Raw genomic sequence first — 13,739 nt, 5'->3', positions numbered from 1 at the left:
TGAGGCCCAGGGTAAATAGGGCCTTGTCCACTCTGGGTTCCTCCACCCTCAGACCTCACATTTCTCAACTCCTTCCTGCCCTTCCCCCAATAAATCCAGCCTGGCGACTGTCCTTACAAAACAAGTTCCGTTTATTGTGTGGGAATCTGAGAAAAGGAGCCCGAGTGTCAGACCCATCCTGGCTCTGGGACACTCAGTCCCTCCTTAATCAAGGGGCTTGGCGCGGTCCCCGCCCACCTCCTCCTCCTCCTCCGCCATGACCACTTCCTCCAGGGAGCGCCCCCCCAGCTTGCTTCCCACCAGCACTCCGCAGGTGCCCGCGGGCGGCAGTCCTTGCTCAGTGTAGCAGCCCCTCTGGAACACCACTCTGTCCTGTCCCAGCAAGGGCAGTCCGTGGGCCTGGCACAGGTCCCGCGCCTCCTCGGGCCCATCCAGGGCGAGCAGGTGGACCACGTACCCCAGGGGCAAGGTCTGGCCCTTGGGGGTGCTCAGGGCGCGCGCGAGGCAGGCCAGGGCCCTGCGGCGGGCATGGCCCACGTGGCACTGCACGGCGCAGCTCTGCAGGTACGGCAGGGCCCGCAGCAGGCGGAACAGGCGGGCAGCATTGCCCTCCCGGAAGGCCGCGTCCACGGCCAGGGCTGTGCGGAGGGCTGGGCAGGAGCGCAGGGCGGTTGGCAGCTGCAGAACGCTGTGCAGGGCCTCCACGGAGCCTGTGAGGGCAGAGAGCCGGGGTGAGGACAGACCCAGCTTCCGTCCCATCCGCTTCTGCCTCCCCCCGACCTGAGCACCCAGGGGCTCCAGCCCTCCCCCAGGCCCATCTCCCCGCTCAGTCCCACAGCCCGCCTGGCCACGGCCCTCCCCCAGGCAAGTGCACCTTCACCTTTCCCTCAGCCCTTCCTGAGCCGTATGAGGCCGCCCCTTCACACCGTTTGGATCCTTCTAATAAAGTGAAGCCGTGTTCATGGATGAGGGGAAAAGGCCAGATCGTTTAACAACTTGCCTGAGACCTGAACTGTCCTACAGTTCATACGTAGTAGAACCAGAGCAATCAAGTCCAAGGTTTCTGACTTGGAACCCAGTTCTTTCTCCACTGCCCTACCTGCCCCACAGACCAGGGCCCGGGCTCGGCCACTGCTTCGAGGAGACCCTGCCCCTGCTTCTCTTCCAAAAGAATCGGACACTTGGAACCTCTGGCCACTTCTGTAAGCCGAGGCTTCTGACCCATGAGCGGGCTGTGAAGTCAACAGCATTTTATTACGTTTAAATAGATTACTACTTATTAGAACGCGCCATCCATCCACAGAAAGGATCTAACAGTCCTGGTTGGTGGATCTTGTGCTTTTTGACGAGACACACATTGAAGAGGAAGGGAGGGGGAGAGGGCTAAGGGTGAGATTTTAAAGCTGCCCTTTCCTTCCCAGCATCCACTGTCCCCACACAGGGTACCCCCTCCCCGTACTGTCCCGCCGCCGGGCCCCACTCACCCAGGTTAAAGAGCAGAAAGAGGCCCTGGAAGGCGGCCTGGCGGGGGTGCGGCCCCGCGCCCTGCGCGTAGCAGCGCCGCAGCGAGCCGAAGCCCTCGTGCACCTGGGCCCGCAGCAGCACCGGGTCCGCCGGGCCCACCGGGCCGCGCGCGGCGCCGGGCCCGAGCTGCGCCGCCACGGCCAGCAGCACGGCCAGCGCCGCCTCCAGCACCGCCGCCGCCTCGGCGGCGCCCGCGCTCTGCAGCGCCAGGTCCAGGCGCACGGCGCGCAGCCGGTCCGCCACGAAGCCGGCCACCTCGGCGCGGGAGGCGTCGGCGCGGCCGGCCACCTCAGCGGCCAGGTGGCGCACGGTGGCCAGCAGCACGGCGGGCGGCCGGAGCTGGCCGGGCTGCGGCCGGGCCTTGCCGGCGGCCGGCCGGCTGTACTCCTTCACGGCGCGCAGCGGGTCGGCGCGGGGCCGGGGCCCGCCGCCCGGCGCCACCTCGAAGCGGTGCAGGCGGCCCTCCTTTTCGCGGCGGGCGCGCTCGGAGGCGGGGCACATGTCCGGGCAGGTGCCCACGGGCAGCTCGCAGCCGGCCATGGCGGGCTGCGGAGAGAGGACGGGCGCTCAGCATCCCGGGGCCGGCGGCGGCCCCTCGCCCCATCCTGCAGGAAGTGGGAGCGCGCCGGGCCCGGCCGAGGCTCGGAGCAGCTGGGCGGGTGCGAACGTCCCGCCGGCGCCGGTAACCGCCCTCCTCTCCTCTCACCGAGTCGGTTGCTTCCCACAAAGCTCGGAGCACGCTTCCCGAGATGCACTGCGTTGTAGTTCAGCGCCGCACGCTCAGCACCGCAAACGCCCCCATAATGCACCGCGCACAGCCCGTGCCACTCCCATGATGCACCGGTTTGTAGTCCCTCCCACAACCAATCGCTTTGCGGCGGGGCGGGGCGGGCCGGAGCAGAGCCACGCCTTCCCGGGACCCTGCGCACGTAAGGGTCCTTGTTTGACTTTGGAGACCCACCTCTGCAAAATGGATAACCCCGCTCCGGGCTCCTCTCCAGCATCCATCCCCATCGGCCAGTAAACTGGCCCAGTCAGCCTTACTGTCATTCTCCCCATTTTCTAGATCCAGGGTCAGCGAATAAATGGGACTTTCGGAGGCAACTACATACCTCTACTAGTCAACCCTTCCGGTGGAGTGAGAAAGCAGCCATGGACAATACTAAATCAACGAGCCTGGTTGTAGTCCAATAAAATTGTATTTTTAGATACTTAAACTTCATTTTCACCTGTCACAGAACATTATTCTTTTTATTTTTTTCAACTGTTAAAAAAATGTAAAAACCATCCCAGCTAACAGGCTTTACCAATAAAAAGGAGGTGGGCCAGATTTGGCTGCAGGCCGCAGTTTGCAGACCCCAGTTCCAGAAGGATAAACAAAAAGTTCAGAGCTACTGCCCACACATCGAGATAGGCAGGCAGGATCAAAAGGGTGAGGCCCTGCCTCCATGCTGGCGGGTGTGGCCAGGGAACTGAGTCATCCTTTTTCTCATTCTTGGTCCAGTTACATACAGAAATGGCCTCCTGAGTTACAAGACCAGGAGACCGGGCAGGCTCCAGGGCGAGGAGAAGGGGCGGCTGGCAGTGCTCGAGTCCCGGGAAGGGCGGCTCCCTCTCAGGGTGGGACTTTGGACAGGATTTCCTCTGCCCGCTTCAGGTACTCCGCCGCCTTCTTCTTCACACCTTCCCGCCGGGCGGGTGATGGGTCACCTGTGGAGAGAGAATGGCTCAACTGAGGTACTGGGCTCAGAACCCCTGTCCAGCCCCCTGTAGTTCACAAAGCATGTGTCTTTCCCCTTCCCTGGGGATCAGATCTAGCTTCCCGTTTTATAAACAAGAAAACTGAGGCCACAAGAGACAGAGAGACTGCCCAAGGCTTTGCAGCTGGCCAGTAAGGAGCAAGTCTCATCCTTGACTCGCTTGTTCTTCACGTTCCGTTCCCTTCACCGCACCACCCGGGCCCCCGGCCTGGCCCCCGCTCCCCGGTCCCACTCACCAGGAACTCCCTGCACCACCCGGGCCCCCGGCCTGGCCCCCGCTCCCCGGTCCCACGCACCAGGAACTCCCTGAAGCAGGATGTGCACGCCGTCCCGATAGCCCTGCAGAGCGGCAGGGTAGGCACCCGCCTTCTCATCCCGCAGGGCCTGGGTGATGAGCTCAGTGGCTTGGCTCAGGTAGGCAGGGGTGGGCCCTCCGTCCTTGTCCTCCTCCTCCTCCAGACCTCCAGGCTCCCAGGCTTCCTGGCCCGGCCTCTCGGGCTCTGCCTCCAGTGCTGCCAGCTCCCCTGTGTGGGCAGGACTAGGGCCTGCACCCTCTGTAATCAGATATGGAGGACGCAGGCTGTACTGGCAGCCCCTCTCCCAGGGCCTGCCCAGCCCAGACTGCTCTTCCCTTTAAGGGACCAACCTGTCCCAGGGGGGGAGAAGCCGCGCCTGAGAATTCAGAAGCCACTGTGCGCAGAAAGCTGGCCACGATCTATGTGACCGGTGGGGTACACATGCTTTTGTGAAAACAGCCGGCCTTCCTAACTCTTCCTTTAAGTACACATTAACGTTCGTTTGCAAGCTCTGGGCCACTAGTCTTACTTTCCTCCTGACTACAGTCGATCTATCAATCCATCAGGTCCCTCAATAACGTTTAATTGAAGGATGCGAGGCCAACTTCGCCAGGCTCAGGGTAGAAATACGCCAAGCCTTAGAATCTTGGGAGAGGGACTGAGAGGAACATCGATGAGGGAGAAACATCAATCAGCTGCCTCCTGCAGACCTCCCACTGGGGATGTGCCTGCAACCAAGGTACATGCCCTTGACCGGAATCGAACCTGGGACCTTTCAGTCCACAGGCCGACGCTCTATCCACTGAGCCACACCTGTTAGGGCGCCTTCGAGGAATCTTAATAGGCTCCTGTCTAAGCGTCTGGCCACCGGGCAGCCCAGGATGGGGCAAGGCAGAGTATGTGGACATCTGCCTTTCAGAGCCGGCAATCAATCCCAGTGACACCACTCCTTGCCCCTCCAGTTCCTTCCTCCTCCCCAACCCTGGAGGGGCCGGAGCAGGAAGGGGAGGGGGCAAATTAGAAGAGCAGAAGAACCCTCATGCCCTTGGTCACCAGGGGCCTGGACATCAGGACCAGGGGCCAGGCCACCAGTCAGGACTGAGCAGGACTGAGGGTGAAAGCTGGATGGGAGGCCGAAGCCCTGGTTTGGACCAGACCTGAGGGTGAGGGAGCTCAAATGTCTGAAACTGATGAGAAAACTCAGGATCTGCCAGGAGGTCACCAAAGGAGGAATAAGAGAAGCCAATAAGATGGGCCTAAAGGCTGTTGAGGAATCCAAAAAGGCTGATTCTGCCGAAGCCGGTTTGGCTCAGCGGTAGAGCGTCGGTCGGTCTGCGGACTGAAAGGTCCCAGGTTTGATTCCGGCCAAGGGCATGTACCTTGGTTGCGGGCATATCTCCGGTAGGGGGTGTGCAAGAGGCAGCTGGTTGTTTCTCTCTCATCGACGTTTCTAGTTCTCTATCTCTCTCCCTTTCTCTCTGTTAAAAAACTTAAAAATTAAAAAAAAAAAAAAAAAAAAAAAGGCTGATTCATGACGATCCCGCAGTGAGATCAGCCACTTCAACGCAGCAGCTGCAGGAGCAGCAGAAACCCAGGGAACTCACCATGAAGATCCAGGGTCTGAGTCCAGGACTGTTAGGTCCCCAATCTCAGTGCCAGGGGCTCAGGGCCTGGACCGCTATGGGGGCCCCTTCCATCCCGGTGCCCCCACAGGCCAACAGCTGCTCCAGGGCCCTCCCTGCTGCTCGCTGAGCCCAGGCCTCACCCGCCTTGACCAACAGGCCTCTCCTGACTTCCGGGTCCATGCCAGACCCCGAGGCAGCCAGAGCAGGTGGCCCCTGCTCACCCGGAGCTGCTGCAGGGAGAAGGTCCACCTGGGCAGTGGCTCATCTCATTCCTCCGTCGTTGCTCACTGTACCAGGGCATCCAGCTCGCCACGCCCTGGCACGGGGCTGTGGGACCTGCTCCTATCCTCACGGAGGCTGCATCTGCCAGAGGGCACCGCCTCAGGCTCACAGGCACCAGAGCCTACCGGGGGCACCGCCTGCCTCCTTCCTCTGAGCACCTCCACCCAGCCCCCCCCCAACTGCCCCGCTGTTACCTTCCTTGGAGAAGGGGTCGAAGAGGGCCAGCTCAGCCTCGGTGAGGGGGCCTCGGGCCGGGGAACTGGATGCCTCCTCGGTGCTCCCACAGTTAAAGAGGAGATCCAGGGCCTCCTGGGCAGGGCTGGACGGCAGGGGCTCCGCTGAGGAACAGATCAGGGGGACGTTTACGTCTGCTCTGATTACTTATCTCACTGAATCCCAGCAGCCACCCTGAGTGGAGACAAGCCCGTTCTTCGGGCTTGTGCCCATTTTACAGATGAACAAACTGCGGCCTCGGTGCCTGTGCAGGGCTCCAGGCAGGCTGGTGGTAGAAGAGCTGGGACACGCCCCAGGCTCTTCACTAAGATCACTGAGGAGGGAGCCGGCCTCACCCCACTCTGGGCCCTCCAGCCATGGCTCCCTCTCCCACCCCTAAGTACCTGGCACCTCCAACTCCTCCAGGCCCCTCTTCTCTGCGGGGAGAGGCTGGGGGAGCCAGGACTCATCCGGTGGCGGCTGGAGCTCCTCGGGGGGCGGTGTGGGGATCAGAGGGGGTGGCAGGATGTGCAGGTCCCGGGACACCTGGGCGGGCCGTGTCACCTCCCCACCCTGCAGGAGAGACCAGAAGGAGGAGTCTCAGGGTGCAGCCCGGGAGCAGGGAGGTCCCCAGGTGCTGGCCGGGGGCGAGCAGGCGCACGTACCCGGAAGAACTCCTTGAGCTGGGGGCTGTTGTTGAGCGCGGGGATGTGCACAGTGAAGCGGAGCAAGTCCTCGGCCCCTTTGCGCCGCTCCTCGATCACAGAGGCCTCGAACCTGCCTGCAGCCCCGGGAGAAGGGGCAGCAGGAGAAGCAGACTCTCAGGCCTGGGCCCCCAGCCCCTCTGGTTCTGCCTGAGAGGCCTGACACCGTCCGAGCTCCCGTTCTCCCAGCAGCCTCCCGGCTCCTCCAGGGTGGGGGGCGCTTGAACGAAGGGACCCATCTCCCTGTTCATCCATTCACCAGGTGCTTACTGAACACCTACTATGTGCTAGGCTCACAAGGCGAATGAGAGGAGCAAGCTCTCATAGACATCACATCCCAGACAGGGGGAGGCAAGCAACCGACAAGAAATAAAATGACTTCCCATGGCTTTGATGGAATGAGGAGCAAAGTAAGGCTCAGAGAGGGGAAGACACTTGCCCAAGGTCACACAGCAAGTAGCCCCCTTTTATTACAGTCTCACCGCTCTGTTCTAGGCAGCTGTCTGACTCTACCTGGATACCAGGCTGCTCTGCTGCACTCCCCCCGGCCTGGCACAGCCGCCAGCAGAACGCTGCTGCACAAAACAGCTCATGCGATTCTAGAGAATCAGCCCCTTCCAACAAAATATAACATGCAACTTACAATTTCCTAGTAGCCACATTAAACAAAAAAAAAAAAGTAAAAAGAGCCCTAGCCAGTTTGGTTCAGTGGATAGAGCGTTCGCCTGTGGACTGAGGAGTCCCAGGTTCTATTCCGGGCGGGGCACATGCCCAGGCTGTGGGCTCCATCCCCAGTGGGGGGTGTGCAGGAGGCAGCCGGTCAATGATTCTCTCTGATGTTTCTGTCTCTCTCTCCCTCTCCCTTCCTCTCTGAAATCAATAAAAATGTATATATATATTTTAAAAAGAAACAGATTCATTGTAATATTTTCTATTTCACTCAATATATTCAAATTACCCTCATTTGAACATATACCCAATACATACATTGCTGTGATAGTTTACATTCCCCCCCGGGTATGTGACCCAAAAGCCCATCATATCGCCAGCGCTGCCCGGCCCTGCGTGGCCGTGGCTGCTGTTCTGGGACCGGGCAGGTCTAGGGGAACCGGGTTTGTGGCAGGAATTCTGGTTCTGTCATTACAGGCCCGGCCCCTTCATCTCCCTGAGCTCAGTGGCCGCACCTGGAAAAGGGTGCTGATGAGGCAGGAATGCAAAGGGGCTGGCTGATATACCAGGGCGGGGCTCCTCAGCCTCCAAGCCTCCCCAGGGCCCTCCCAGCCTCTGGAATGTCCGCAGGGAGTGTCGGGCCCTGTCTCTCCGGCCCCCGCCAGCAGAGGGCCCCTGTGCCCAGCTCCTCCCCGCTCCTCGGCCTGAAGGCCCGATCCCCTCACCGAACACCTGGGCCCGCGGGAAGGCGGGGAACTCCTCCAGGCGGCGGAAGAGGTTGCGGTGGGTGTAGGCCAGGTCTCCGTGCAGCTTGCGGAAGTCGCTGTACCGCTTCCAGACCACCACCTGGGAGAAGCCGGGACTTGAAGGCCCAGCCCCGTGGGAAGAGGCCTCCCCATCCCCTGCCTGGCCCAGGGTCAAGGGCGCTCGTCTCCGCACAGAGTGACCAGCGGCTGCGCCTTTCCTGTTTCCAGATCCGGAATGGGGGATGGCCCCCTTCTTCCCAGGAGACTCACCTCTTTGACATCCTCTGGGTCTCTCTTGGAGATGAACTGAGGAAGGAAGGCAAGAGCCAGGTGAGACCAGAGACTGAGATCAGGACCGACAGCTGTCTTCCCATCACCCTGTGAGATCCCAGGATGCCCGGGTGCCTCCCAGCTCCCTCACAGGGCAGGCAGGGGCCGCCGGCCACCATATCCCGGTGCCGGGCTTTCAGGCTCTGAGTGTCCCCTAGGCGGTTTTTCTATCAGGCACCTCGGTTTCTTCATCTGTGAATTGAGAGGCCCCCTAAAGGCCGCTCCAGACTCCTCCATCCTCAGCCCGACTTTTATGTCAGTTCCTTCAAAGGGCCAAGGCCCTGCAGCTCCTTCTGAAACCAAAGAACCCCAACTTCTCTAAAAAATGAGGTTCTGTCCCAGGAGCCACTCCTTCCTACAGGGGGGAGCCTCTGGAGATGAACACTCCTGGGCAAAGAAAGACCACCCCTGGCTGTGACCCCTGGTCCAGCAGACAGGCCTGAGGTAGTAAGAAGACTCCAACGCACGGTTTTGTTCATAATAATTTGATAATAATTGGAGTACTTGATGGTTTTCAAAGTAAAAGAAGCTTGTTTTAAAAACCACTGAGGAATGTGTACCTAACGAAGGACTCGAATCCGGAATATGAAGAACTACAAAAAGATAAGACAAATAACCCAACTTGAAAAATTGGGCAAAATGGGCAGAATACTTGAATAGACACGCCCCTCAGAAAAAGACATACGAGTGGCCCATAAGATTATGTTGTGATGTTTTTTGTGAATCCCTACCCGAGGATATTTTTCCCATTGATTTTTAGAGAGAGTGGAAGGGAAGGAGGGTGCAGTAAGAGAGAGAAAGAAACATTGATGTGAGAAAGTCATATCAATTGGTTGCCTTCTGCACGTGGCCTGACTGGGGCTTGGGACTGACCTGCAATCCAGGTTCATACAGGGAATCAAACCTGAGACCCTTTGGTGGGTGGGCTGCCACGCTGCCACTGAGCCACACCGGCCAGGGTGCCAATAAGATTATGAAAATACATTGAACATTTCTCATCAGAGAAATGCAAATTAATACTCCAATGAGATATTCCACACCCACCAAGAATGGCTAAAATTAAAGATGCTGATGATATCAAGTGCTGGCAACAATGGGAGTATAAAATGGAACAATTACTTTATTATTTTTTTAATGTTCATTTATTGGTTTTAGAGAAAGAAGGGAGAAACATCAATGTTGTTCCACTTATGTATTCATTGGTTGCTCTTTTTTTAAAAAATAAATTAATGTTTATTTTTAAATTACTGTACTATTTTCTTTTATTTTTTGTCTTTTTAAAAAAATATTTTATTGATTTTTTACAGAGAGGAAGGGAGAGGGATAGAGAGCTAGAAACATCGGTGAGAGACATCGACCAGCTGCCTCCTGCACCCCCCCCACAGGGGATGTGCCCGCAGCCAATGTACATGCCCTTGACCGGAATCGAACCTGGGACCCTTCAGTCCGCAGACCAACGCTCTATCCACTGAGCCAAACCGGTTTTGGCATGTGTGTGTGTGTTTTTTTGTAATTGATTTCAGAAGAAGGGAGAGGGAGAGAAACATTAATGATGAGAATCATGGATGGGCTGCCTCCTGCACGCCCCCTACTGGGGATCAAGCCCACCACCCGTGCATGTGCCCTGACTGGGTAAGAATCGAACCCTGACCTCCTGATTCATGGGGTCGAGGCTCAGTCACTGAGCCATACCAGCCGGGTAAACTGTATACATTTTTAAAGTCATAGACAAGTGTTTTTTTGTGTTTTTTTTTTGTAATTAAAAATAAACTCTTTAAAGGGCTTTTATGTAAATATCCAACAAATCCAAAAACCAAACTTACTTTGAGAGGTTGGAGAACTAACTAATATTTGGAGAACTAACTCTCATCCGTGAGCCAGAGATTTCACGTTAAAGAAAGTCACAGCCTGATGCCCAGGCACCACACTTTGGCCGTGGGTACCCCAACTCCCAGGTCCAGGAACGGCAGTCCCCGCCCCTTTAAGAGGACAGCGCCCGCCCGTGGCCCCGCCCCCTGCCGGCGCCGGAGGCCCCTGAAGACGCACCTTAAAGGGGACACCTATTTCTGTCCGCCAAACACGGTGCTCCCGGGCGCCGCGCCTTAAGGTCCGACACGGCCCCTCTCCGTTAAAGGGGTGAGGTCCCCCCGGCCCCCCTCACCTGCGCGGTCACTTTGTACTCGGTGTAGCCCTTGGGGTGCGTCCGGGGGTCGGAGACGGTGTAATGCCGCAAGAAGTCGTCCTTAGCTCGGCGGGACATGGCACCCAGCTGGGCCCAGCCGCCCGCCCCGCCCTCCGGCCGCCGCCGCTCGCGGCCCGCGCCCGCGTCCTCCGCCCCGGGAGCCGGCGCAAGTGACGCGCAGTTCTCGCCGGGCACGCGGCCAAGGGAGCGTCTGAAAAGGTCCTGGCAGCTGGTAAAGCGTGAACTGGGTGGTGTGGGGGAGAAGGATTGGGGAGGCTGGGCCACTCCTCCCTGCCAAGCGATCAAACCCCTCCCCCCCAAAAAAAAGTGAACCCTCATCACACATCACACGGCTTCTCCTCTGCTTCCCAGCCCACTTTCACCCATTCACCCCATTTCCACTGTGTCCAGTATGTGCTGGACACAGCTAAGTGATTCTCCTGACTCCCCCCATAGGATTCCCTAATTCTTGTTTTCTGGAAGGATGGGGGAGCAAAAAGAACTCCGGAGAAGCACGTTGGTGTCAAGGGTTCTGAAGTTATGCTTCTTACTAGGTGTATGACTTTCCCTCAACGGCTCCAGCCTCAGTTTCCCATCCCCAGGATGGGGATATTGATGACCTACTGCCGTGGGTGTTTCTTTCCTGCTGTCCAGTTATTATCGTTTTGGAGGTAGTTCTATAGCACGTGTGGCCCGTCAGCCTCCCGCTCCAGAATCTAAAGGTGTCACCTCCTTTTCTTGCCCCAGGTCCCAGGTGAGGGTGAGGGACTCTCTCCTGAGACCTTGAATCCTGAGTGAAGGACCGAGGGCACAGTGCCTGGAAGGAGACCAGCGTGTCCCGGGAGTACAGTGTTGGCTGTGGATTGGCTGCCCAGCCTCGGAAGCCCTCTGTTTTCCACGCCCGGACATCCAGTCTCCACCGGGATGCCGTGAGTCCCCAGTATCCTTCTAAGAAATGTCCTTCCCACTACAGGCAGTGGCACTCTGCTCCTGGGGCAGGCCATCACGGGCCCTGACGATGGGTCACGTAAGCATTCATGACCACTCTTTTTTTTTTTTTTAAATATATTTTTTATTGATTTTGTACAGAGAGGAAGGGAGAGAGATAGAGAGCTAGAAACATCGATGAGAGAGAGTCATCGATCAGCTGCCTCTTGCACACCCCCTACTGGGGATATACCCGCAACCAAGGTACATGCCCTTGACCAGAATCAAACCCGGGTCCCTTCAGTCCCCAAGTCGAAGCTCTATCCATTGAGCCAAACCGGTTTCGGCCATGACCACTCTTGTTACGAGAACTCAGGTGTGTGGACGCTGTTTGTAGAAAGAAACCCACAGCAAAATCCCAAATCAGACTCTTGGAAACTCAGAAATGAGGTAGGTCATGCCCTAACAGGTGTGGCTCAGTGGGTAGAGCGTGGGCCTGTGGACTGAAGGGTCCCAGGTTCGATTCCGGTCAAGGGCATGTACCTTGATTGCAGGCACATCCCCAGTAGGAGGTGTGTAGGAGGCAGTTGATGCATGTTTCTCTCTCATCTCTCATCGATGTTTCTCTCTATCCCTCTCCACTCCTCTCTGTAAAAAAAAAAAAAAATCAATAAAATATATTTTTAAAAAAGAAAAAAGAAATGAGGTAGCTCTAAAGACCCCTTCAGACATGGCGGCTGCTTTCCAGACCTTTCTGGGCAGGGCTGTGGCTCCAAGTCTCCTTCTCACCCATCATCACCTCCCTTCCTGGCCCAGTAGCTCCCGATGCCCCCTTTCTGCCCCCTCCAGAGCCTTTCCTGTCTAGATCAGCGTAGTCTCTGGCCTTCTCCAGATCACAAAACGCCACAGTTCCGTTATCAGGAGAAGCAAACAGAGGAGCCCTCCAAGAAGGTGGGGATGGGGAGGAGCTGCCAGCACAGCTGCAGGGACCTGCCCCCCACAGCCGCCTGCTTGACCATGTGATGCAGACTTTCTGCCCCAGCTCAAACTCCCGTCCACAGGCCTTTGTGATGAGTATAATGGCCTCCTTATTTCCCTAACGTGCGTCATTCACTTTAAATCCAGGATGCTGCTGACCAAGGGCCCCGGGAGGACTCGAACCCGGTGACTCACCCAGACCAGTGGATGGCCGAGTTCATATTGCTTGGATCTGTTTGAGCTCCTAATGGCTCATATAATGATGATTATAGCTAGCTTTAATTTTGATAATTATATCAAACGATATTTATAGCTGGCTTTAATTGAATACAGTGCTGAAGACACAGGACACCCACCCATTGGGTCCTCATCACCACCCCAGGAGGTCGGCGCCGTTCTCTCTCCGTGGATGGGGAAACTGAGGCCCAGACAGGTTAGGCGATTTGCTCAGCATCCTCCAGTGAGGAGCACAGCTGGGGTCTGGCCCCGGAGCCCGGATGTGTGCACTCAGTGCAAGATTTGGGGTGTGGGCTCCATGTGTATCTCGCATAGAGAACTGACAGGGCAGGCGCTGTAGTGTTCCACCCTGAAGGAGAGTTGGTGTTCGAAGGTTTCCACCCAACCCCCACTTCCCTTATTTCACCCCAGCGGAGCCCCGGTGTTGACAGGAGTCTGCCCCTCCGGGAAGGGGCCCGGAGCTAACTCAGGAGGAAACCCAGAGTCTCTTCCTCCTCTCCCTTGGCAGCACTACCTGCTCTCATTAGACCCTCCCCTGCAGTCCGAATCTTGAGAAGACAGACACTGAAAACAGTTACAGGGCTGTGTGCTGGGCCCACGTCTCAGCTCCCCCCTTCCTCGCCGGCGGCTCTGAGCAGGTGTGCAGCCTCCTGGCGGCGCGCTCCCAGACACGGCCCATGGGCTGCCGAGAGCCTGTACTCGGGTCACTCTCCAACGCGGCAGGAAGTGCGGGTCTCGGACAGAAGCCTGCAGGGTGAGCAGCCGCCGAGACCGCAGCACAGGCCCCTGTGGACTGTCATCCGTCGGGCCATCCCGGGGTGCCCTGTCCCCACCCTCTCAGCCCAGCCCCTGCCTCAGGGTGCCTTCAGGAAGGCCCTTCCAGGCTCTGCTCTTGGTTAGCTCCAGCCTGCGGCCTCACCACTCCGTTTCCCAAGAGCCCTTGCTCTTTATTCCTGTCACGTGATTTCCTCTGCTTGACCCTGTGCTGCCTTGTACGGCCTGCAGGCTGTCCACTGCACGTGGGCTCTTGGTGCCGCAGGAAGTTGGGAACTGAAACTCAGCCCGTGTTCCATTCAAGAAGCTGCGAGTCCTGGTGCAGAGGTGGATGTGTATCCTTTTCTAACCCATGCCTCTGAGGGCAGCAGTCGCTCTGTTCAACTGTCCTCTCCTCTATCAGAGAACTCCTCCTCATCCTCTACTCCCAGCTCTACTGTCACCTCCTCCGGGAAGCCTGCCTGGACTCGCCCAAATGCAATCATTGCAGCC

General features: G+C 57.8%; 2 protein-coding genes across 6 annotated transcripts; both read right to left on the bottom strand.

The window, feature by feature from the left end:
* Positions 1-108: 108 nt before the first annotated feature.
* Positions 109-2,318, bottom strand: SAC3D1 (SAC3 domain containing 1). Of its 2 annotated transcripts, XM_084895889.1 has the most exons (3): positions 2,231-2,318; positions 1,485-2,070; positions 109-710 (listed from the first exon to the last, which is right to left on the bottom strand). In XM_084895889.1, the coding sequence occupies exons 2-3, from the start codon at positions 2,062-2,064 to the stop codon at positions 205-207; spliced, it is 1,086 nt and encodes a 361-aa protein (XP_084752015.1). In that variant the 5' UTR covers positions 2,065-2,070; positions 2,231-2,318; the 3' UTR covers positions 109-204. The 2 variants fall into 2 exon arrangements, with proteins under 2 accessions (XP_084752015.1, XP_084752014.1); XM_084895888.1 differs by having other exon boundaries at positions 1,485-2,297.
* A 428-nt stretch (positions 2,319-2,746) lies between these two features.
* Positions 2,747-11,080, bottom strand: SNX15 (sorting nexin 15). 4 transcript variants are annotated; one of them, XM_084895909.1, is made up of 8 exons: positions 10,311-10,485; positions 8,090-8,125; positions 7,799-7,919; positions 6,366-6,481; positions 6,105-6,273; positions 5,682-5,825; positions 3,581-3,838; positions 2,747-3,234 (listed from the first exon to the last, which is right to left on the bottom strand). In XM_084895909.1, the coding sequence occupies exons 1-8, from the start codon at positions 10,407-10,409 to the stop codon at positions 3,140-3,142; spliced, it is 1,038 nt and encodes a 345-aa protein (XP_084752035.1). In that variant the 5' UTR covers positions 10,410-10,485; the 3' UTR covers positions 2,747-3,139. The 4 variants fall into 4 exon arrangements, with proteins under 4 accessions (XP_084752035.1, XP_084752038.1, XP_084752036.1 ...); XM_084895912.1 differs by lacking the exon at positions 3,581-3,838 and having other exon boundaries at positions 10,311-10,492; XM_084895910.1 differs by lacking the exons at positions 2,747-3,234; positions 3,581-3,838 and adding an exon at positions 5,085-5,568 and having other exon boundaries at positions 10,311-11,080.
* Between the last annotated feature and the right edge of the window lie 2,659 nt (positions 11,081-13,739).

This window comes from Pipistrellus hanaki (genome assembly GCF_964339955.1).
Source record: "Pipistrellus hanaki genome assembly, chromosome: 9".
Classification (NCBI taxonomy): Eukaryota; Metazoa; Chordata; class Mammalia; order Chiroptera; family Vespertilionidae; genus Pipistrellus; species Pipistrellus hanaki.
The sequence above is the reverse complement of the archived record's forward strand: the minus strand, read 5'-3'. Positions and strand labels throughout refer to the sequence as shown.